Source organism: Balaenoptera borealis, assembly GCF_965194805.1.
Source record: "Balaenoptera borealis genome assembly, chromosome: 2".
Taxonomy (NCBI): Eukaryota; Metazoa; Chordata; class Mammalia; order Artiodactyla; family Balaenopteridae; genus Balaenoptera; species Balaenoptera borealis.
Genome location: NC_138867.1, coordinates 181,540,383 through 181,564,862, shown reverse-complemented (window position 1 = coordinate 181,564,862; position 24,480 = coordinate 181,540,383). Strand labels below are relative to the sequence as shown.

Sequence of the window (24,480 nt, the reverse complement as noted above, 5' to 3'; positions counted from 1 at the left end):
GGTGGATCTTTCCTGCAGCAGTGATTACTGTACAGATCTCACGGTGCATTTATGTTGCCTTCACTCCTTCTGCATTATGATCTGGAATGTTTTATAGAAGAGAGCTATCCCTTCTCCGCCATTTACATGACGTTTTGAATTTCATACCAGTAAGGACCGGCATGTGTTTATGGTACCCTGTGGGTTTACAGTCGGGACTGTCACTGCTCATCTTGTCGTCCTCGCTGTCCTCGCTTTGGTCGTCCGGTGCCCCTTCACTGCGCTCGTGTCCTCCTGGGAGTCCCCATCTTCTGTGAGCGTTTCCGCCCTCCCTGCTCCCACGAGGGGCTCCAGCTCACCTTGGGAGCCGCGGGGAGCAGGCCGAGTTGGGCGCTGAGCCCTCCTGGATCAGATAACACACACAGGCGAGGGCTCCCTGCCTTTGTGGGCGGAAGATGCCCGTCAGCGCTCTGCCTCTCGGACCCCGGGCCCGGCTCCCGGGCCACCGTGGGCAGTGTGGGTGGTGTGGGTGGACCCATCCCGAGGGCCAGCCCTAGGTGGCCCAGAGCTGATAGGACCAGGGGCCCAGCTACCCCTGCCCGGGGTGGGGAGGCCAGGCCTGTGGGGTCCTAGAGGTGCCAGCAGCCGGTGGCAGTTCCTGGTGCCTCAGCGTGTGGAGACAGCTGGCTCTTCCCCCGTTCCTGCTGCTGCTTCCCGGCCCACCTGCCTGCCCTTTGCAGAGGGTAGAGGAGGAGGTGGAGGAGCCGTCAGCGTCTGCGGGGCGGGCACCTCGGGAGAGCGACATCATCCGATTGTCAGACGGCGCCTTTTTGAAGGAGAAATGGTCAGGGTGTGCCTCTTCGGGGTGGTGGTGTCTGAGGCCTTGGGTGGCCGCTCAGCCTGTCCCCTCGCTGCAGCTGGACGCCCCCTGCCCACCCCGAGTTCTCGTCTCAGCGCCTGGCTTTCCCAGGAACCGCAACCAGGACAGCGGCCTAGCCCTGCCAGCCTGGGCAGCAGGAGGCACCAGGGCCTTTCTGTTTTGTTTTCCTTTTAAAAAGTACATAGACTTTATTGTTTAAACAGTTGTAGATTTGTAGAGAAATGGAGAGCGCTAGGGAGACTTCCCTACACCCCTGACCCCGACACCCGTTTTACATGAGGCGGGTGCGTTTGTTGCGATCAGTGAACCTTATGGGTACGTTCTCGTTGGTTAGGGTCCTACTTCCTCCAGTTTGCCTTGTGTGCCCCTGGTGTCCTCTTCTGTCCCAGGACCCCGTCCGGGACCCCCGTGACATTCAGGTGTCTCGCCTCCTCGGGCTCCTCTGGGCTGTGATGGTTCCTCAGACTTCCCTTGTTCTCGATGCCCTTGACGGGTTTGAGGACTGTGGCCAGAGATTTTGTAGAATCTCCCTCAGTGGGAACTTGTCGGGTGTTTTTCTCACGGTTACACTGGGGCGCTGGGTGCTGGGAGGAGGACCACCTGTGAAGGGCCGTCTCATCCTTCATCTCGGGGTGCCTGCCGTCAACATGACTCATCACTGCTGGTGTTGGCCTCGGTCCCCTGGCTGAGGTCGTGCTGCTCAGGTGTCTCCACTGGAAGGTCACACCTCCCCCCTTTCCATACTGTCCCTCTTGGAAGGAAGTCACTGTGCCCAGCCCACACTTAAGGGCCCCCTGATCCCTCAGCCCCGGCTGCCCTGTGCCGAGTGGGCTGTGGCCAGGAAGGAGGCCAGGCCCCTGGTGTCTCAGGGCCTGCAGGGTGGTGACAGGCTGGCTACGGGGGGCCCTCAGTCCTTGCGGGAGCAGGGGAGGCGGGTGAGCCTAGCCCCGCATGGACATAGGTCAGGGTGGACAGAGGCCTTGCCTTGGCTGTGGCCTGAGGGCTGAGCGTTAACCTCAGCCCCAGAGCTTCCAGCCTCCTATTTTGGGGTCAGTGCTATCATCCCCCAGAGCACGAGGGCAGGAGGACCCCGCAGCCAGGGGCAGCAGCAGACTGGGGTCTGTCCAGCCGAGGACCACAGGCTCGGGTGGTCTTCGCCTTGCAGCCCATGTGCTGTGCGTGGGGTGGCCCATCGTCCATCTGGGGAGACAGTGTGCAAAGAGGTAGTGACAAGTGACCAGGGAGACATGCGACCCCATCAGATGTGAGTGGAAGTCAGGCTGGCTATTCTCAGCAGGGAGGCCTGCGGGCAGTGGGGGTGAGAAGGTCCCTCTCCTGTGTCATCGGGGAGATGTACGTGGAAGCTGCCGGATCAGTCTCCCTTTGCTGCGGTAACAAATGACCACAGACTCAGTGACTTAAAACAATGCACGTTTATTATCTCACCGCCCTGGCGGCCAGAAGTCCGACACAGGTCTCACTGGGCTCAGATCAAGGTGTGGGCAGGGCTGATTGATCCTCCTGGAGGCGCCAGGGAAGAATCGGTTCTTCGCCATTTCCAGCTTCTAGAGGCACCGCATCCTCGGCTGGTGGCCCCTCCCCCGTCTTCAGAGCACATCGCTCTGACCTCTGCCTCTGTCATCAGTTCTTCTCTGACTCTCACCCTCTCGCCTCCCTCTTAGAAGGACTCTGGGGATGACACTGGGCCCCCTGATAACCCAGGATCGTCTTCCATCTCAAGATCCTTAACTTGGACTTCCCGGCGGTCCAGCAGATAAGACTCCGCACTTCCAATGCAGGGGGCCCGGGTTCGATCCCTGGTCGGGAAGCTAAGATCCCACGTGCGGCGTGACCAAAAAAAAGAAGAAAAAAGATGTAAAAAAAAAAAAAAAAAAAGATCCTTAACTTCATCCCATCTGCAGTCTCTTGCCACCAAGGAGAGCATAGTCACAGCTCCCGGGGATTAGGATGGGGACATCTTTGGGGGCCGTTGTTCCAGCAGCCACAGCCATGTGGAGACATGCCAGAGTAATCGAACCCCCGGACTTCCGCTCTCGTCGCTGTCAGGGGCTGGCGGGGCTGCGGAGTGGGGCAGGTGGCAGCGACCGAGGAGCCCTTGGGACTACACGTGGCCCCGGGCGGCTTAGCTGATCCAGAGGAAGAGGCGAATGCCCGAGGGCCGGTCATTCCACAGCTCGGTGTGGCCTTTCAGCCCAGGGGCTGGCACCTGTTAGAAGACAGTGAAATCAGTGTAGTGGGTTGTGCCCAGTAATTTAAAAAACCTGATTTAAAAAAAAAAGATAGAAGAGGTCGGCACACGTTGCCTGTTGAAAGGGTGTTTGTGGGACTTGTGCTATTTACAGCTCCTGGCGAGTTAGGGAAGGTGGGCAGGCCCGAGTCCCACACCCCCAGGGCACCCCGGCTGAGCTGTCCTGCAGCCGGGTCGGCCCCCAGCAGCTAGTCCAGCTTCAGGCAGCATGTGCAAAGGCACAGGGGCAGGGAGGGTCCTGCCGACGCCGAGCCGCTAGCTCAGGTGTCCGGGAGGTAGGGGCGGGGAGCCCAGTGAGTCGGGGCAGCTGGAGCCCAGATTGTCAGAGGCCCTGGGGCCACACCCCACGTTTAGAGTCTTGTCCTGTGTCCATTCAGCAAGTGACCCTGAGCCTGGCTGTGAATGCCGTGGTGGGGACCCTGCCCCCCGTGGGGTCTCAGCTGCACGGCGCCTGCCACGCTCTGCCCTGTGCTCTCTGCCCCCCGGGGGTGTAGACGGCGGTCACCACGCGGCAGTTCCTGTCCGACTGTCCTCCTCGGAGGGGCACCTTCCCTGCCTGCGGGGGTTCGGAAGAGGCAGAACTTCTTGTAAACCTCCCAGGAGTGCCTGTACCTTAAGGTTTCCAGAAGCATCATTGGTCTGATTTGATTGTTTTTGGAGGCTCTTGCTTTCTCAGCTACTGATGTTTAGGAGCTGGGCTTAAAATGGGCCGTCACTGGAAGGCTTTAGTGGGGCAGGTGCTCATGGTTGTGGATTTTCATGTTCTTGGAAAGTGGCGAGGATTTGGAAACATCTGAACAGAGGCAGGCATCCCTGGGCTGCACGCTGCTGCTAGGAGTGTAATTTGGAGTTAAGACTTAATCAGGCCATCGTTTTAGTTAATTGTGCTTTTGTTTTGCACATTTTAGGAACCATCGCCATTGCTGGAACCTGACAGAAACCCTAACAGAAGCCAGTTATTGGACCATCTCCCTGCAACCTCGCTCCCCACTGCGTACCAGGAACCTTGCAGTAAGTACGTGTGCGGGCCTCCGGCCCCAGGGCTGCTGGTGGAGAAGGCGGCCCTGTTTGGTTCTGAGTTCCTGGGGTGTCCAGGGGCCAGATGCCCCTAGAGGAGCCTGGACCCCTCAGTGTGGTTCTGCTGGATGTGCCTTCTCTCCGCGTCTGCACTCTGGCCCCTCAGCATCTGAACACCTATCCCTCACTTCTAGAAGCCCTGAGAACCATAGTGGGTTTGGGGGGGGCTCCAGGATGGCCCAGGATGAGCTGCCCTATCTGTGCCGTGTCCCTGGGCAGGACACCACTTCTGGCTTCACCGAGGGGCATATTCACCCCACCTCACACCCTGTGGGAGATGATGACCAGTCACAGGGAGAGGGGAGGGTCTTCAAAAATGGAGGGTTATTATTATTTTAAGTAATTAATTAATTAATTAATTTTGGTTACATTGGGTTTTTGTTGCTGTGTGCGGGCTTTCTCTAGTTGAGGCGAGCGGGGGCTACTCTTTGTTGCAGTGCGCGGGCTTCTCATTGCGGTGACTTCTCTTCTTGCGGAGCACGGGCTCTAGGCGCGCGGGCTTCAGTAGTTGTGGCGCACGGGCTTAGTTGCTCCGTGGCATGTGAGATCTTCCCAGACCAGGGTTTGAACCCGTGTCCCCTGCATTGGCAGGCGGGTTCTTAACCACTGCGTCACCAGGGAAACCCTGGAGGATTATTTTTAAATGCTTTGAAAATAATCCCATGACCCAGCTGCTTCTGGGTTTTAGCTCCAGGGTGTCCCCCTTCTCCTGGACTTTTCTAATTAACCAGGGACAGAGGGTTCACAGAGGTGGCCTCTGGAGGTGGCCCAAGGGGGGGGTCACTGGTAAGAAAAGAGGGAGCAGCCTGAGCCCCTAGTGGCTGGCACCCACGGGCAGGGGCACCCGGGTGGAGGGGCGTTCAGTGTGGGACGAGCAGTTCCTGTGCTCCTGGCCACAGCGAGGAAAGCTGGCTGAGCGAGAAAGGCTCGTGTTCAGTGTTGACCTTGGACGAAGCCTCCTCCCAAGGCCACGTGGCTAATGAGGGCTCAGTGTGGACTAGAATGTGGCCTTGTCTGTTCTGCCACGATTTAGGAACCCAGGAATTGGGCCGTGGAGCTCAGGTTCCCCTTTACAAGCGGTGGAGTGCAGGTTTTGTTCTTTAAAGGGGAGATTTCAGGCATCTGGGTCTGGGGCCGGCAAACTGCGGCCCGAGGAACACTCGGCCCACTTGGCCCACTCGGCCCACTCGGCCCATTGTGTATTCTTGTAAATAAAGCCTTATCGGCGCACAGCTGCTTCTGTTCACTCGTGCCTTCCTCCTCACGGTGGTGGAATTGCGTGGTTGTGACAGAGGCCGCGTGCCTGCAAAGCTGCAAACGTTTACTGTGTGGTCCTGCACAGAGAAGGTGGGCCGTCCCCAGTCCCTGCCAGCTTGTCACTGTCTGGGGCTGGGTGGACCAGGCCCTCGTCGACTGGTTTAGAAATGGTCAGTTCTGACTGTGTGTCCCAAAGCGTTGCTTTACCCTTAAAGCTCACGCTTTCTTACAAGACAGTCAAGTCCCTGAAACTCGGTTATCCTCTTTGTATCCCCATCTGCACGACACATTCTGCGTACGTAGCTCGCCCTGTGCGGTTAACTTTTTAGTAATCCCTCACAAGGATGCTAATCATCTCCCTCTATCAACCCATTTTATAGCTGGAGAAACTGAGCGCCAGCCCTGGAAGGTGTGAGAATGTTCTGGGGTGGGGGAAGAGTGGGAGACAGAAATGAGTGAGGTCACGGGCACCTTCCCCAAAAGGCCTCGGGCGTTCGCGGAGATCAGGGTGCTCGTGACAAACGGGACAGGTTGACTGTGGTCTGGCAGGTCCCAAACAGGCTGCCTTGGACTTCAAAAAAATTAAGTTTTATAGAGGTGCAATTACATGCCATAATGGTCACACCTCAAAGTATACAATTCAGGGAATTCCCTGGTGGTCCAGTGGTTAGGACTCCACACTTTCAATGCCATGGGCACAGGTTCAATCCCTGGTCAGGGAACTAAGATCTCACAAGCCGCACAGTGGAGTGGACAAATTAATTAATTAAAATAAAGTATGCAATTTAGTGGTTTTGAGTACGTTCACTGAGCTGTGCCGCCACCCCACCATCTAACTCCCATCTCACTCCAGAACATCGTTATCAACTCCCCAAAACCACTGTACATTAAGCAGGCACTCCCTCTCCCTCCCTCAGTCCCTGACAACCAGGAATCCACTCTCTGTGTCTGTGGATCGGCCTGTTCTGGACGTTTCCCATCATTGGAATCATACCCTGTGTGTCCTCCTCCGTCTGGCTTCTCTCACTGAGCATCGTGTCTCAGGCTCCATGCACGTTGCAGCGAGTGTCAGTGCTTCTCTCCTTTTCATGGCTGAGTGATGTGCCCGTGTGTGGAGGGACCACATTTGGTGTATCTGTTATCCTTTGATGGGCGCTCGTGTTGTTTCTGCTTTTGGGGTTTTATGAATGATGCTGCTGTGAACGTTCAGGTGTCTTGGTGGACGTGTGTTTTTGTTTCCCTTGGGTCGACACCCGTGTCTTGGTGGACGTGTGTTTTTGTTTCCCTTGGGTCGACACCCGTGTCTTGGTGGACGTGTGTTTTTGTTTCCCTTGGGTCGACACCCGTGTCTTGGTGGACGTGTGTTTTTGTTTCCCTTGGGTCGACACCTAGGAGTGAGCTGGCTGGGTCAGATGGTGGCTCCACGCTTCTCCTTTTACGCTCCTGGCCGCCGTGGTTGGGTTCCTGTGAGTGTGAAGAAGCCTCTCCCAGCAGGTCCCGCTCCACCCTGTCTCGTTAGGAGCAGGATCTGAGCTGGAGACACGAGGCTTCAGTTCCAAGCAGAATAGCTCCACACGGGAGGGAGAGTGCAGGCCGCCCCAGGCCGTGGGTGGGCTTCTCACCCAGCCTTCTTCCTGCCCCCCGCCCTCCCGGTTCTTAGCTTTTTCGCTCATTTACTTCATTGTAAGGATTTCTTCCTCCTCAACATATTGCTTGGCCTGTTTTTTCAGGTCTGGTAGCTTTTTCCTGCCCTTTTTTTTTTTTTTTTTTTTTGTGAAAAAAGCACCCAGTTTTGCATCTGTGGGCACAGACAGGTGACGTCTCCAGGCTAATAAAAGATGCCCCTGTCATGGGCTGTGGGCGGCCCCGCCGTGGGCACTTCCTCCGGGAGGGTTGTGACAGAGAGAGCTTTTTTTCTTTAAAGTTCAAAGGTATACGAAAGATCAAGAGAAGAAGGTGGCCTTAGCGCCGGTTTTTAGGAGGAGAGGCGTGATAAACGTTCTTCATTTGCCTCCGCCTGTTTTGAGCAAGGCCCCCGACCACGGGGGACATGTTGCTATTTATGCATTCGCTTTCTTTCTGCAGTTTGGGGGGTACCTAGGTGGAAGGATTCGGTGTTGAACCAGGACACTGTCATTTTAGAGTCACGCGAGGTTGTGACTCAGACCACGATATTCACGGGACTTTGCCCCATGTGGCTTCTTGAGGCTTCCGTGGCCAGCGCTGTTGGCCCTGCAGCATCTCCCGAAAGCGTGGCCCTGATCGTCGCGTGGCCCTGATCGTCGCGGTCCCCAGGTGTCGCACGCTTGCTCTGGGATTAGCGAAGGGGCTCTGGCAATGTGGGGGGATGGGGCCGAGCCGGGCCCCTGGGGATTCCCAGGGCCTGCCCTTCCCACGCTCAGGCCTCCTGGGGATGGGGCTCCCGGCGGCTCCCCAGGCCATCATGCAACCCAGCTTGCGGTTCACGCCTCCTGGCTCCTCCCCACAGCTCGGCCGAGTGTCTTGGGGGCTGACGAGGTGTGAGCCTCTTAACCTGGGAGTCAGCCGTGGGAGCACCGGCACCAAGGTGAAGATGCAGGCCAAGGTCGTCTGGGGCGCGAGCGGCCGGAAAGGGCTCCCTCGGCATCACTGGGGCCTCTGGCTGTGCCCATGAGGCAGCTCTGCGGCCAGAGGGTGGCTCCAGGCTCCGTGCTCTGGGGCGCTGTGCACGTCTGAGTCGTGGGGAGGACGCGGGGGTCACGTTGCAGCCCACTGGGTATCGCTTGGTCCCCTTCGTCCTCTTCTCGAAACTGTGCTTTTGTCTGAGCGAGTAGGCAGATGTGCTTGTCTTTCCAGGACGCATCTCACAGCAGCGGTCCCCGGTGGGAGGGGCATGGTGACCGTTACTTATCTCTTTGTGTGATGGGTTTTTCACGTGGCTTTTGAGGCAGAGGGAATAGCGCTCCTCGAGGTGCCCGCACCCTGATTGTGGAACCTGTGCAGATGCTCCCTGGCACGAGAGGGACTCGGCAGCTGGGACGGAGCTAGAGATCTGGAGATGGTGCTCACCCTGGCTTAGCCAGGCGGTCCGGCGTCATCACAGGGGCCCTTCTGAGAGGGAGGCAGGGAGGTCAGAGTCAGAGGAGGGGACGTGGTGATGGAAGCAGTGGTCAGAGAAGAGACGCCGAGACCGGAGATGCTGTGAGGATGCAGAAAGGGGCCTCGAACCAGGGATGCGGTGCCTCTAGAAGCTGGAAAAGGCAGGAAACCTCCAGAAAGAGCACAGCCCAGTTGAGATCCGGGAGGGACTCCTGACCTCCAGAACTCGAAGATAAAGTTGTGCTGTTTCAGCCACTAGGTTTGTGGAGATTCGTTCGGCAGCCGTAGGGAACGAACATGCATGGCTGCGGGCGATTCTTCCTTTGTGCCTTTCGGAGTTGGCGTCGCTCAGATCAGTGTTAGGGTGGTCTTGGCCTTGTGCGCGGGGCTACCCATCCGCCCCCACTCCATGCCCACACAGCCCTGTCCGGCCAAGCTGCCTTCCTCACGTCTCTTGTCCTCACATTTCTCAGTTGGCCCTTCTGACCTTGGCCTCCTGCCTTCCTGGCTCTGGGCTCTCTGCCTGCTTTGTCCCTCTCGTCACTGTGTCTCTTTGAGTCCAGCCAGTTCCATGGGGTAGAGCCAGATCAAGGCTGGCATCCTTCAGACTTCGCAGGCTGCTCCTGGAGCCTGTGCTCCCCCCGGCCCGGGCTCTCCTGCTCCGTGGGGCCAGCACGAGGACCCCTCCAACGCTGATCTGGCTCCACAGGCCAGGGGCCGGGGGGGGGCAAAGGTTTCTCTGACACTGGGGCTGGCGGGTACGGTGGGGCAGTACTAGTTGCCCCGAGCGCCCCCTGGGCTTCAGGCTCTGTGTGATCAGGGAGCACGCCCAGCTTGCAGGGAACCTGGGACGTAGGGGGTGCTCCCAGCAGAGAAGGATGAAGTGGAGGACGTTCTACCGCCAGGCTTTTCCCTGTATGAGGGCACCTGGTGAGCTGCTCTCGGGACACGGTGATGGAGTGCCAGGCCCACACCCGGGGGCAGGGGCTTCCGTGCTGCCTTCACGGTGGGTTTCCTCTTGAGTCTTGGTGGAGGGGTGCTGGCTCCTCCTGGGGCCTGAGCCCACTCAGGGGCCCCCAGTCATCGTCTCCTGTTGGGAACTGGGCTGTGGTGGCAGGAACTGGGCTGAGATGGGAGCAGGGCCTGGGGCTGGCTGGGAGTCACGGGGAGGCTTGGGGCTTCACCTGATGGCAGGTGGAGGGGAGGGCCCAGGAGGAGAGAGCTGGGGGAGAGACGCCCCCCGGGGCTGGGGCACAGGCCCTGCTGAGAAGAACTGGGGGCACCTCGTGCTCAGAGAGCCCCCGAATCCTTTTCAAAAACAGTGCACCCCTCAGAGTAAAGCTTTTAGTAGGGTGACATTTTTTTCAGAGGACGTACCTTCCCGCATATTGAACACTGTATTCTTGTCAAAACCCCAGAGTTGCAGATTCCAGCCATCCAGTTTCTGGAAAACATCTGCCATTGGGCCTCAGAAACCCTTAGTCCCCAGAGCCCCTCAGTCAGGAAGATGAGGCTGCCTGTTGGGGAAATGGCATCCCCTACTAGTCATCTTATTTCTGCATTCTGGCTCACCGACGGACAGACAGAGTGCACCTGGCTGTGGGAGACCCACGCCTTGGGGCGTCTCTCGCCCCCCCTCTCCTGAGGCTCTCAGGCTCAGCGCACCCCACTCTGTCGGGCTCCTGGCGGGGGGGCATCAGCCCCAGGCCGGAGTCCAGATCTGGAGAGACTTCTGCCCCCGAGAGGGGCAGCTCTCAGGGTGGGGCGGGAAAGACCCCCCACCTGGTCACCGTGCTGCAGCGCAGGTCGGGTGGTAGCCTCCACGGGGGTGGCCAGAGTGTCCCCCACGGCCCAGCCCGTGAGTCCCCCAGTTTGAAGGCCGCTGGGGGAGGTGCCGGTGCAGCAGCCCAGGAGGGCTTCTCTGGGCTGGACTCATTCGTTGGGGCCCAGAGAGTGGGTGGACCCCTCCTGTCACCTGTCTCTGGGTGAGGAGGAGCCATCCAGGACAGCTGGGGAACCGCCCCTCCACGCGTGATCGCGCTCATCGGTCCCAGGCGGCGGGCTGCAAGGGCCGGGCGAGCATCAGGCCAGGAAGGCCAAGGCGTGCAGGGTCTCCGCGAACACAGCACTTAAGAAAAATCACCGCTTTATCGAGAGGTAATTCACAAAGCAGACAGTTCCATCCGTTTAGAATGTGTAATTCAGCGGTTGCAGCCTATAGGCATGCCTGCTCTCAGCCTCAGAATCAGGAGCGGGAAGAAAGGGACGCTAGCTTTCCTGTTAGAGGCTTCAAGGGCTGGGCCGGGGCGGGGGCGGGGACAGGGACCCACCAAGTGTCTCTGGAGGCCGCGCTTCCTGTTAGAGAAGGAAGGCGCCCAGCAGACGCCTCCCCCGTGGCCGGGCTGCGGGGTGCCCTCTGTCTCTCACGGGGCGGGTGCTGGGCTCGGGGGCAGCCCTCCCGCGGGCGGAGGCTCCAGGCGCCCACCTGCCAGGCAGCCAGAGGTTTTGTTTAGTTATTTTTTTTTTTTTGGCAAGTGCAGAACTTTCTTCTTTCCTTCTCCCCTACCCTAATCTCTGTTTCTTTTCTGGGGGTAGCAGCTGTATTGAGATAGAATCCACCCTCCAACCAGTTCTCTCACTTACAGCACACGATTCCAAAGTTCTTAGCGAATTCAGAGTCCTGCAGCCTTCACCACAATCAACTTTGGAACATTTCCATCACTCCACAAAGGAACCCAGACCTCTTAGCCTACGGTGTCCTTCTGGGCCTGGCTTCTCTCTCTGAGCATCGTGTTCTCAGGGTCCATCCACGTGGTAGCGAGTGTCCGTGCTTCTCTCCCTTTCGTGGCTGAATGATGGTCCCGTGTGTGGAGGGACCGGTTTGTGTACCATCATCTGTTGATGGGCACTTGGGTTGTTTCCACCTTTTGGCTATTGTGAATCATGCTGCTGTGAACATTTGCGTACAAGTTTTTGTGTGGACATAGGTTTTCATTTCTCTTGGGTGTATACCTAGGGGTGGGATTGCTGGCTTGTGTGGTCAGTTCCATGTTTAACTTTTTGGGGGGCTGCCCCATGTTACGTTCCCACCAGCTGGGAGTCAGGGTTCCAGTTTCTCAACAACACTTGCTGTTATCTGCTTTTTCACTCTAGCCGCCCCAGTTGGGGGAGGTGTGTGTCACTCTAGTTATATTTGCGTTCCTCTGATGGCTGATCACCTCGAGCATCTTTTCATGTGCTTACTGGCCGTTTGAGTCTCCTCTTTGGAGAAATGTCGATTCAAGTCGTTGGCCCACTTTTTAATTGTGCTGCTTGTCTTTCTACGATGAAGTTGTTAGAACCTCGCATTTTGGGCGTGGCACTGTCTGGTAAAGAGCACATTCCTTTTGTTATTTTTTAAGTATGTGCACGTCTGATTTTTATTTGCCCTCCTTCAAAAAACGTGTCAAGGGTTATGGAGTGTTGGGATTATAAACCATTTTAATTTTCTTCTTTATATTTACCTACTAAAAACTTTACTGCAACCGGCATGAATAAGACAAAAAAAAAAAAAAAGAAAACCGCACATGATCCACTGCTGAGCTGAATCTGGATGACAGCGGTGGTTGGAGAAGCATATCTTGCCAGGTGCAGTGCAGGAAACTCTACCTGCTGTCATATCACCTGCTTGCTCCCCCTGCCCCCCATGGAAAAAGCGCTCCTGCGGTTATGTTTAATGGGCGAGAGAACTCGTGTGGGCAGGACCCCGGGGCTGCCCCCACTCTGCCCAGGACAGGCTGGTCTTGGGGGGAGACGGGTGTCCTGCCCCACCTCACTTCCCACCAACAGTGCCGTGTGGGAGGGCAGGCGGCAGCATCCGTGGCAGGGTGGGCTCCTTTCGTGGTGACACAGCTGGCCTTGGGGGGAGCCTGTGTCCTCCTCCCCTGCTGGGACCGGCCTGGCCAAGAGGAGAGTTGCTGGTGCGGGTGGTCCTGGCGCCCGTCACCCACAGCGGGTGGCGGTGTGTTGGGAAACTGGGGTGGTCGCAGCAGAGCCGGGCTTCCAGGGACGCGACGCCCCTTGGTGAACTGTGCAGAGTGGGCACACCACCCACATAAAATGTGGAGAGCAGGGCCGGGGCTGTTACGCGCTGATGTGTCCGCCCCTTCCGAATCTGGGCACCATCCGTGGCGGGCTGCGGAGCCAGCCTCTGGCCCTTTGCCCGGCTGTCGGGGGCTTGGGACGAGGGGCTGAGACCCGGGTGACCGTGTTTCGGCTGCAGGCCTCAGAGGACGGATTTGATGGCCACGCAAGATGGGTGGGCGGCAGGGACCCCCTCCGCCGGGAGCCCGCTGCTCTGTGCGGGCAGGGGCGGTGGGTGCAGGGAATCTGGGCAGGTGGGGATGTGGGGTTGACAGGTGGGGCGGCTCGGGTGGTGGGCACACGAGGAAGGCCGGCGAGCGATGGCTGCGGCCGGTCGTCTGTCCTGTCCCGGGTCCCTGCCCTGGGAGGCCTCCCTCCCTACGCCCCTGTGCCTCCCTCCACAGCCCTTAGCCCAGCTCAGGTCCACACCCATGTTCCCAGATCATTGGGGTCGGGCCTGTCCCCCCGGGGCCTTGAGCTCCCTCAGGACAGTGGAGACCCCGGGTGAGCCCTGTGTGGCCGGGTCTGGGCTGGAGAGGAGAGGGCAGCTGGCTTCTGAGGGCTCAGGTAGGGAGTCAGGTGCCGGGCCCCGGCTGTGGGGTGGGGAGCAGGGGGGGGACGGCATGGTGGTCTGTCCTGAGGGCTGGTCAGCCTGGCCGCGGCCTGGGCCCTCCGGTGCCTGCTGGTCTGCAGGGGGGTTTGTGATGACCCTTCCCCTTTATAAACCCATGTGACCTCGGTGGTCCCCTGTGATCCCCCTCAGAGCTGTTGTCACACGGTCCCGGGCACCCGTGGCCTGCCTTGTGGACCGCAGCTTCGGCTGCCCTGCAAGGAGGAGCGACAGAGGCTCCTGTGCACACAGGGCGGAGGGGCCCAGGGGTCCCAGCCCCGATGCAGTGGTGACCCCGTGTGTGCCAGGACCTCCGGGGTCCTCAGCAGTCCAGCCGCGAGTGTGACCTTCAGAGCGCGGCCTTAGCTGCCGACCCGCTGCCCTGTGCGCCCAGGCATGCGGTGGTTGAGGGCAGGACCTGGACCTGGTCTGGTATCCGCCTGGGCCTCCAGGTCTGTCCCAGGGAGCTGCCCGCCTCGGCTCCCGTTCCCGGGCTCGTGCTGCCCTCTAGCGCCCGCCGGGGGAGTGCCTTTGGGGAGCCAGTGGCCGCGTCTTGGGGACATGGACACCCCCCCCCCCAACTCTCTACTTCCCAGACTGGCGGGCTTCCTGCCTTTCTCACTCTCCAGCTTACTTTGGGGTGGGGGGAGGTGGACTTGGTTAGCTGTCCTCCAAGTTCTGGGTCTGCGTGCACTTGGGTTCTGACCTCTTTCCAGTCCCGGAGGGAGTCTGCTCTTCTCTTGTCCCAGCAGGGACCCTTCCGCAGAGTCTGTCCCCCAAGCCTCTTCCTCATTGGGGTGGGTCAGCAGCCACCCCGCTGGGCCCCCCTAACTCTCGTAACTCTCGGGACAGGCGGGGGCCTCTCCAGCCTGCAGCCTTGTCCCCTAGAGGAGCCCGATCCCCGCCCCGCTCTGTGCCCCATCGGCCAGGCGTGGTTATAGCCCAGGGCGACGCGGCGGGAAACGGGCCTCCTGCTCTCCTGGTTCCAGGTCCCAGCCTCGGGCAGCCCGTGGGTCACTGGGGCCTGGGTTCGCTGACAGCAGCCGGGCCAGTGCTGGAGGGACCCACACACTGCTCCCCTGCTCGCGGCGGCCCGCCCGAGGAGGGGTTCCCTGCTAGTGAAACACACAGGACCTCACTCACCTTCCCAGCCCCTCCCCTGCTGCTGCCTCTGGATTCCAGCTGTGAGGTCAATGCCAGTGAATCTGGATGAGGCCCTGATAAGAAAAGGTTTTATTTCCGAGGCCCCTTGTTTGAAATGGGGGCTCTGGCCTCCAGCATCGCATGGGCTCTTAGAACGGGCCACCTCTGTTGGTAATTCGTTGCAGTCATGTGGTCTTTTGTGCCAGAGTGAGTGATGAAGTGGCCCCCAGGCTCCCCTTGGCCCTGCTCGGCTGCTGCGCGGCCTCTGTCCTCGGGGCCGGGTGGTTTGGGTGCCTCCTGGGGAGAAGGGAACCGGGCCGTGGCGGTGCTGGCGGTGCTGACGCTCTCTTGTCTCCCTTGCAGGTGTGGCCGTCTCTCCGCTGCAGCCATGGGGTCCGAGGATCACGGGGCCCAGAACCCGAGTTGTAAAATCATGACGTTTCGCCCAACCATGGAGGAGTTTAAGGACTTCAACAGATACGTGGCCTACATCGAGTCCCAGGGGGCCCACCGGGCGGGCCTGGCCAAGGTGGGTGATGCCCCAGGCCCCCGTGCAGCTCTCCCCGGCCCCTGCCCTGTGCCCACCCAGGGGCAAGCGGCCCGAGAGGCACCCATTAATCTGCTCATTGAGCGCATCTGACCTAATTTATCCATGAACATATGTTCTTTCCCCAAGTCAGGCACAGTTCTGGGCACCGGGGTCCCCGAGGGTGCTGATGCTGGGTGGGACACAGAACATCACGGTGGGACCAGCAGCCGTCTCACCCCGTCAGGGGGGTCCCAGGGGAGTCGGTGCCGGGGAGGGCTTACTGTTTGCCTTTATATTCCTACTTAAACACATTTGTTTTGAGACTGTAACGCACGTGTGAAGCGAGTTCAAGCATTGCGACAGGATAGGAGGGAGAATGAGTGCCCCCTCCACCCACCCTGACCCCGGCTCCTCTGCCTGGAGCGGCACGGCACTGATTCCTCGTGTCTCTTTGCACGGAGCATCACACACGGACGTGCATGTGCGTGTGTGCGTGTGTGAACACCGGCAGATAGCATGCCTGCCCACGCCTCTTCCGTGCGGGGAACAGACCTTGGGGACGGGTGCCGAGTTTCTTCATGTGCACGTGAACCTGTGTGTGTGAGGGTCTGCTCACCACATAATCTGGGAGATTCGTCACCTGATTTGGGTTCTTCTAGTTGCTTCCTGTATGACCGGCACTTTATCTAATACCCAGCCCTCTATTATTTAAGCTGGGGGTCGCTAAGCCTTTTCTGCAAAGAGCCAGATAGTAAATAATGTCAGCTTCTTGGGCTGGACTGTCTGTGGCCACCACTCAGCTCTGCGGCCGGGGATGACCCACAACCCCACAAGCATGGCTGTGAGCACATGAAACCTGATTTATAGACACCGACATGTGCATTTCGTAGAATTTTCACCTGTCCTGAAACAGTCTTCATTTGTTATTTTCCCTCAACCATTTAAAAATTTTTAAAAAAGGGACTTCCCTGGCGGTCTAGTGGTGAGGACTCTGCGCTCTCACTGCCGAGGGCCTGGGTTCGATCCCTGGTCGGGGAACTAGGATCCCACACGCCGTGTGGGGTAGCCAAAAAATAAATAAATAAATAAGTAAATAAGTAAAATTTTAAAAAGTAAAAAAGAATTTTAAAAAAATTTTTCAAAAAATGAAAAAAAAATTAAAAACAGAAAGAATGCCGGCGTCAGCTCAGTGGCTGGACGGAAGCAGGTGGTGGGTGGTATTGGGCCGCGGGTCACGGTGTCTGCAGCGAGGGGACAGGTGTGCTGGCCTTCCTCTGCCCACCTCCCCTGCCGGGTTTGGCTGGCCGTGTGACATCCATGCCTTTAATCTCAGCCGTGCAGATGAGGAGAGAGGTGGGCCTGCGACATCTTCCCTCCTCTCCCCTCCCGTTGGTTTTTGTTCCCGGGGCCCCATGACAGCACACACCCAGCAGAACCTTCTCATCGGGGTCTCTGGCTCTGGAAGCCCCGGGCCTGGGTTCTTGCAGGTTCGGAGCCTCTGTCTGGGCTGGACCGATTGGCTGGGGTCGGTTGTCAGGTGCCCCTTTCCCTCAGGTGCCCCAGCTGGGGGCAGTGGGGGGGACTCTGAGGCCTGGTGCCCGCGGGGCTGGGCATGGGGGGCCCCCCTTCATCTGGAATGTGTCCTGTCCCTCACCTCGTTCCGCGTTTGCCGGGACGCAGCGCCAGTTCTGTTTTTAGATCCAAGTTGTCCCCTGTGCCAGGAATCTTGGTAACCTCGTGGAGTGCTCCGTTGGCAGCACCTGGCACTTCCCCCGGCCCCTCTCCTCTGTTTCCTCCTCTGTCATCTCCGGCTCCGGCTTCCGGGCTGTTTCCAGCACCTTCTGTCCCGGGGCTGCTTTGGGTGCAGCCTCGTGTGGCGTGACCGAGTCTCCCCTGCACGTCCTCACCCCGGCTCTGCTCCTTCCTTTTTCTTCTCCTTTGCCGGCTCCTGCCTTTCCTTTGAGCCCCATGCCTCTGCTTAAGCCTTTAATTCCCGTGGACCAGTTTTCCGCTAACTTACTTGAATCGACAGGAAACCATTCGGACTGGATGTTTTTGTGAGACAGATGTTTTCAGGGCGCATTTTCCCTCTGCCCTTTTTTTTTTTTTTTTTTGGCTGCATTGGGTCTTCATTGCTGCGCGCGGGCTTTCTCTAGTTGTGGTGAGTGGGGGCTACTCTTCGCTGAGGTGTACGGGCTTCTCATTGCGGTGGCTCCTCTTATTGCGGAGCACAGGCATGCGGGCTTCAGTAGTTGTGGTTCGTGGGCTCAGTAGTTGTGATGCACGGGCTTAGTTGCTCCGCAGCATGTGGGATCTTCCCGGACCAGGGCTCGAACCCGTGTCCCCTGCATTGGCAGGCGGATTCTTAACCACTGCGCCGCCAGGGAAGTCCCCCTCTGCCCTTTGTTTGCATGTTCCTTTCCACTTTTTTTAAGTGGTATTTTCTTTGCTATTTTCTCTCTGGCAAGGGCAGTTCTCTCTGGAAGGGCACTGTGAGGGTGGGCACGGGCTGCTGGGAGCAGCTCCCCTGCTGTCGCTGAGAGATCCTGTGGGGACAGTCACACCGACACACACGCGTGCACCCTCATCCCTGCTCCCGTCAGGCAGGGACGGCGTGCAGGTACCTCTAGCCCCTTGGGGCTTCCTTGCAACTGAGGGGACAGATGGGTCCAGGGAGGCACGTGCCACGGCCCTCGGTGCCCCCACTTCCTTCCGACGCGGGCCGTCAGCCCTGAGGGCTGCCAGCCTCTTTGGAGAAGGGACACAGCGTCCTGCTGGCCTGAACGAGCTCTGTAGTCGCCGGGGTCCCCCTCACCCTGGTCTCATCAGCCTTGACTACCCTTCCGTGTGTGTGTGTGTGTGTGTGTGTGTGTGTGTGTGTGTGTGTGGTGTTGAGGTTTCTTTTTCCATCAAAGCTACATTTGATGGCCCCCCGACAAAAGCTCTGTTGGGCCCAGGGCAGCTAGGTCGGGGTGGGCACTCACCAGGCACAGCTGGGCCGAGGCCCGGAGCTCAGGGGGCTCTGGGTACAGGGACCCCCACCCTGGGGCCATCGGGGTGGCGGGTCACACTCCTCACCCACCCTGAGTGTGCTCTGGCACCAGTGTCCAGCTGGGCTCCTTCCCCCTCGGGCTGCTTGGGAGGGGCTGCGGGGGGGGAGGGAGCAGGAAGGGGCATGGCTTGGGGTCCTGGGGGCGGGGTCAAGGGGCGTCAGTTCCCTCAGTGCCCTGCTGCCAGGCGGTGCCCTGGCTCTTCTTAGCCTCCAGGCCTGCTGCCAGCAGAATGGCTTTGGGTCCAGCTGGTTCTGGGGGGCAGAGGCTGGCCCCTCACTTCCTCCCCTCTCGAAGGGTCTCCCACGCCTGCCCCAGCTGCCCAGCGCTCCCAGCTTGGCCACCTCCCTGGTGTCACGCCGTTCCCTTGGGTGTGTGGCCTCTCCGTCCTCCTGGCCTTGGCTGAGTCTTGCCCTCCAGGAGCTTCGAGTCAGGGTCCGTCCAGGGCCACGCAGTCGGGGTGCTCACGGGCCTTTAGGGGACGTCTTTCAGGTGGCCTCTGCTTGGAGAGCCTCCTTTCAAATCCTGCTCTGCAGAGACTTGAGGGTGTTAGGCCGTGGTGCTTTGCTGAGGGATTTTTCCAGAAGCTTCGGGTTCCAGACCAGTGACCTTCTGTTCATGTGCCTTTCCAGAACCCGCTTAGCATGTGCCTGCGAAAGTGCGGTTCACACGTGTGAGCCAGGTGTCGGGAGCGTCTGCCGGCTCCTCCCCAGTGTCCAGATGTCACACAGCAGAGCCCGTGGGGACAGGACTGAGCCCGAGGCTCTCCCCTGAGAGCGGAGGGCTGAGGAGTGGTCCGTTCACCCCGCAGCCTGGTTAGGGAGGCGATTCTCCAAGAGACTTGGGGCGGGGGAGCCGGTCCAGGGTCACTGCGCTTTCCCCCAGGAGGAAACTCAGGCTTTTCTGCAGCGAGGAGGCGTCAGCCACGTAATTAAAGAGCAGCTCGGGGTCCCAGATCCCTCACCCCACAACCCGTTTCCCTGCAAGAACATCTCGTATCCTGGAGGCGTGGGCCCTCTTCTCCTTTTCTTTTTTTTTTTTTTAAATATTTATTTATTTATTTGGTTGCGCCGGGTCTTAGTTGCGGCAGGCAGGCTCCTTAGTTGTGGCGTGCGAGCTCTTAGTTGCAGCATGCGTGTGGGATCTTAGTTCCCCGATCAGGGATTGAACCCAGGCCCCCTACGTTGGGAGTGTGGAGTCTTAACCACTGTGCCACCAGGGAAGTCCCCCTCTCTTCTTTTTATTTTTTGCATTTCTAGCCTTGAGTGTTTTAGTTCATCACCTGACTCCTCAGATTTCTCCCTGGGAATCTAACAGAACCGTCGACCGGCAGGCTGAGCCCAGCACCCTGTTGTCACGCCAGGCACCCGTGGCATTGTGACTGATCAGCTGTGTCTTCCGGGAGGGGGCTCGTCCCCATTTACCTCTAAATAAGGATCCTGCTGGCACTGCTGACATGGGGGCCGGGTCACCCTCTGGGGGCCCGTCCTGGGCGCTGTGGGGTGTGGAGCAGCCTCCCTGCCCCCACCCCCTCGATGCCAGGAGCCCCCGCCAGTCCTCACAACCACAGATGTCCCCAGACGTGGCCCAGTGTCCTCCGCGGGGCGGGACTGCCCGGGTGAGGAGCGCTGACTTTCTCATCGTCGCGGCTGCCGTTGTTACTGATTTATGTGTGTGGGCACCCCCATGCGTGCTAGCCGTGGGTGGGCAGCACCCTTTTCAGCAGGCAACTGGAGAGTCAGTGTTTTGATCGCCAAGCAAAACATTTCTTTGCACCCATGTGACAGCGGGATCCTGGGGATGGTGAGTGGACTTAGCCGCTCCCGAGCTGTCGGCAAACTCGGGCCTCAGCGCCGTGTGCTTCCCTGGTGGCCCTGAGCCGGGAGAGGGTTCGGCTGCCCCAGGGTGCGTGGCTGATGCACCAAAAGCGAGTTGGTTTAGTTCCTTTTCCCAGAGCTGTTGGGTGAGTGGCCCACTGGACGCCCTGGAAGGAGGTTCGGGGCTTGCAGACACCCGCCCAGGCCCGTGGGGCTTGCGCAGAGGTCACCCCCGACCGGCGGAGAGGAAACGTGGAGGGGGAGGTCCATCCCCATCCGCGGCGCCCTCCGTGTCCCCTCCTGGGGTGGGGCGGGTGGGCCGGGGTGCTGCCACCTGCTGGGGGAGGGGCGTGGTGGCGCCTGCTGGGGCGGGGGCTGCAGTGTGACCTCAGGCCTCCTCCCACTTGGAATTGTCAGCCCCCCACTGCCCACCCCCCACCTCCTGCCTCTGGGCGGCTCACCCAGCCCCGCTTTACCCTTGTTACTGTCCTACAATTTCCTTTTTCTCGCCGGGATTTATCACCTGCGTCCTCCAGTCAGGACTCAGGCCCTCCCCTGAGTCCTTTGTGTCCCCATGTCTCCCCAGCACCTAGAGCTGCGATCGCCCCCAGTAGGTGTCACTGGAGCAGGGGTGCTGGAATGAGTGTGCACTGCGGCCCTGGGGCCTCTGCTCTGGGGCCTCGTCTGCGCGGAGTCCCGAGATGGGCACGTGGTGGCCAGAGGGCGCGGTAGCAGAGCCCCCGGGACACAGCGAGTGCATCCCAGGCCGAGGGGCGCACACAGCCCAGCCCGCCCACGTCTGCTCACTCTGTGACCGCGCACGTCCTCTGGGGCCGCTCCCACCTCTCCAGGCCCTGACCCCGTGCAGAGGCAGGCACAGCCCCCAACCCTGCCGGGTGGTGCCCAGTTAGGCCTGGCCCTGGGTCTCCTGGGAGCTCAGTGACATGGACAGGGGGTGCTGGGTGCCCCCAGGCTCTCCCTGCCCCGCACCCGGTCCCGAGTGGCCGAGCCCAGGGGAGGCGCCGCTGACCACCCTCCCGCTCCGTCTCGCAGATCATCCCCCCGAAGGAGTGGAAGCCGCGGCAGACGTACGATGACATTGACGACGTGGTCATCCCGGCGCCCATCCAGCAGGTGGTGACGGGCCAGTCGGGCCTCTTCACGCAGTATAACATCCAGAAGAAGGCCATGACGGTTGGGGAGTACCGGCGCCTGGCCAATAGCGAGAAGTACGCGGGCCTGGGCGGCGTGGCGGGTGAAACCCCAGCTCGGGGTGTGGAGGGCGGGGCGCACGCAGCCCCCACAAAGCCCGCTCTGTGTGCCCTGGGTGGGCCTCAGCACCCCCGGTTCACAGTCCGCCGGTTCTTAGGGGCGAAATCCAGACCCTCACCCGACCCAGGACCGCGCCGTCCACCTCACGCTGCCCTCAGCACTGGCTGCGGGGCCGGCCCTTCAGGGCCTGCCCGTGTCCCCTGTCCCCGGAGTGCCACCCCCCTCCCCCAGGACGTCTCGGCTCTGACAGCAGCTCCCCAGAGGGGGGCTCCCTGGCACGTCTCCCCAGGTGCCTGGTTTGCCATGGCACACTCGGGCATGCACACACACTCCCGGGAGCTCACGGGCGCGTCGTGGGCACTCATGGCACGCGGGCACGCTCCCTGGCACACAGCACCGCTGTTCACTCCCCCTTTCCTGCGTAGCTCCCAGCCCCCGTCAGTCGCTGAAATCGTCTGTGCGTCTCTGGCAGTCTCTTTGCTCTCAAACAAGCGTCCTGTGAGGGCAGGCGTTGTCTGTCCCCTCATGCGCTGTCCCTGGCCACCACGGTGCCTGTCGGTGTCTGCAGGGCGGTAGGAGGACAAGAACCGTCAAAACCCAGGTCCCTCCTCCGGCTCCCGCGGCCCTGGCGTGTGGTCTGACCTGGGGGCCCCGGGCCCCGTTCCAGGCAGGGCTGCCCCCCCCCCCCGCCGTCCATCCACCTCACCGCCTGGCAGTCACCACAGCTCATCCGTGGGCTCCGGGGCCGCGCCCTCGCCGGGAGGGCGGGCGTCTGAGCAGAGCCCCTCCCTCGGTGTGTCCGGCAGGTGCCCTGAGCCCCACACGCTCGGTTTGTCCCCAGGTACTGCACCCCCCGGCACCAGGACTTCGATGACCTGGAGCGCAAGTACTGGAAGAACCTCACCTTCGTGTCGCCCATCTATGGGGCTGACATCAGTGGCTCCTTGTACGATGACGTAAGTACTGAGGCCCCAGGCGTCCCGGCGGATGTGGAGGTGGAGGGGGGCGAGTGGGCTCCACCTTGCACCACGGAGGCTGGGATGACACGGAGAGCGCCACGGGGCCTTCTGTTTGGGCTCTGGTCGCAGGCACGTGCCAGCTTAGGATGAAAGGAAGAAGCCAGAGGTTTGCAGAATCTTCCCTGCCAGGTCACAGTGCTGCCCCTGGCCTGATCCCACGCTCGGCCGCTGACCTAGCGGCCCGGCCACAACGCGGTTCTAAAAAGATGACATCGAGCATTCCGTCCCTTCTCCCAGGGGCTTCTGTAAATTCTCGGTTGTTGGAGTGCTCTTCTTTTCAAGTTTCTATCACTCCATCTTCCTGCAAACCTGGGAGCCCGAGTTCTCAGCTGTCCGGGCCACCCCTGGGTCCACTCACGTCCAGTGCCTGCGCTGGGCTGGGAGGGCCCTGCTCCTTGGCCTTTGGGCCTCTGCTGCCCGCGGCCTGTCCAAGGGCGAGACAGGCCCTGGTCGAGGCTTGATGCCGAGGCCCCCGAGGGTGCTGGTGTCAAGCAGAGGGAGGTTTGAGTGGGATCGTGTTTTGGGGGGGGGGGGACAATTTATAAATATGGGACCTCGGATAACCCTGGGATGAACCTACCGGGGTTAATTTCAAAGCTCCGAAGCCTGACTCTCTCCTGGGTGTGTTCCGCACGGGGTACCCTGGGCTAGGATCTGGCCCTCTCCACTCCCCGGGGCCCCCTCTGCCTCCCTGCATGCTCCCTTCCCCCCGGTCGTTCCTCTGAAGGTCATCTCGGGGGAAGACTCTTGTCCACTCAGCCCTTCTCCCCTGAGGACAGCTGCCACCTGCTCCTGGGTAGTGGGGAGGTGGGGGCGGGAATGAAGTCCCCTCCTGGGAAGGGCTGGGACCCTCCTTGGCGCCCAGGGGAGGAGCCTGTTAGAACAGGCGGCTTGTGATTCCCAAAAGGCGTGGGAAACACACGACTGCCGCTCAGGTCCCAGCACGAATCGCTGCCAGTGTTTCACTTTGCCGGCTTCACGGAGCCCAGCCGACCTGGGCCCGGACCTTCCACTAGTGGGTCTGCTTTGTGGTGCCGAGGGCGTTAGTTTGTTACCTGGAAGATGCAGGTCAAGCTCGAAGTGAGCTCACCCACTGCCTCCAGAACCACAGGCAGACGCCCTCGCCCCGGGGGTCCAGACCGAGTTTGCCCCTGTCCTGCTTCCTCCTTCCTGGGCCTCGGTTTCCCCATCAATACCATGGGGTCCGGCGGGCGCATGGCAGTCCTTCAGTGGGCGTGTCCCGGACCCTGAGCTCACACTCTTGGCCTTGATCCCAAAGGGTCAGATGACCTGCGAGGCCAGGCCTTCTCCCAGCGAGCACGCAGCCCCTGGGAGCAGGGCTGCACCTGCTCGGAGGACGCGGCCCCAGAGGCCCTGTCGCACGTGCTGCATCCCAGGCCCCTAACCATCGACTTCCGCCGGCACCCGCACCCGAGCGCACCTCGCCCATCTCCGGGCCGCGCACCTCTGAATGCCAGGATTGGTCACCTTGTTCGTGGCGGGTTTTGTGGTTACACAGGTGTGTTTTAGCACCGTGGGCCAGGTCGCCCTTGGGCCAGTGCAGAAGTTCCTGGGTCGGATTGACGGGGGCCTGGCGGGGCTGTGGCCCCAGGGCTTCCTGGGGCCCGTTGGGGCCTGTCTACTGCTCCCCCTGCTTCTCTGCTTTCTTCGAGGGCCTCCAGGCCCGGGGAGAGGGGCCCAACCTCCAGGGCCCCCATTTCCCACGCCAGACCGCCGAGGCCTGGACCACCCTCCCTGGCAGCCCAGGATCTGTGCTGGGCCTCCACCCCTCTCCGGTTTCATTGTGTTCGCGGCTCCTCCTGGAAGCTGCTCGGGCAGGAGGACCGCGGTGGGTGTCCCCGGGGCCACGTCTGGTCTCTGAACACAAGGAGGGCTGTTTCCCCTGGGCCTCTGCAGGCAGGGCCTGGGGCGGTCCCGGGCAGGAAGGTACCTCTGTTCTTTTTTTTTTTTTTAATTTTATTTTATTTATTTATTTTTGGCTGCGTTGGGTCTTCGTTGCTGCGCGCAGGCTTTCTCTAGTTGTGGCGAGCGGGGGCTACTCTTCGTTGTGGTGCGCAGGCTTCTCATTGTAGGGCTTCTCTTGTTGCGGAGCACGGGCTCTAGGTGCGCAGCCTTCAGCAGTTGGCAGCGTGCGGGCTCAGTAGTTGCGGCTCGCGGGCTCTGGAGCACAGACTCAGTAGTTGTGGTGCACTGGCTTAGTTGCCCCGAGGCTTGTGGGATCTTCCCGGACCAGGGCTCGAACCCGTGTCCCCTGCATTTTCAGGCGGATTCTTAACCCCTGCGCCACCAGGGAAGTCCCGCACCTCTGTTCTTTAAACACCACATTTAGTCCTTAGAACAACCGGGCGATTTCCCCC

The 24,480-nt window shown here is 60.3% G+C and overlaps 1 protein-coding gene across 1 annotated transcript in view; it reads left to right on the top strand.

Annotated features, from left to right (window-relative positions):
* The window catches only part of KDM4B (lysine demethylase 4B), a 141,009-nt gene that overhangs the window by 25,472 nt on the left and 91,057 nt on the right, over nucleotides 1-24,480 (top strand). Inside the window, 4 exon segments of the mRNA XM_082379184.1 lie at nucleotides 4,037-4,143; nucleotides 14,779-14,944; nucleotides 20,865-21,040; nucleotides 21,925-22,039. Of these exon segments, the coding sequence (XP_082235310.1) occupies nucleotides 14,804-14,944; nucleotides 20,865-21,040; nucleotides 21,925-22,039 (432 nt within the window). The 5' untranslated portion in view covers nucleotides 4,037-4,143; nucleotides 14,779-14,803.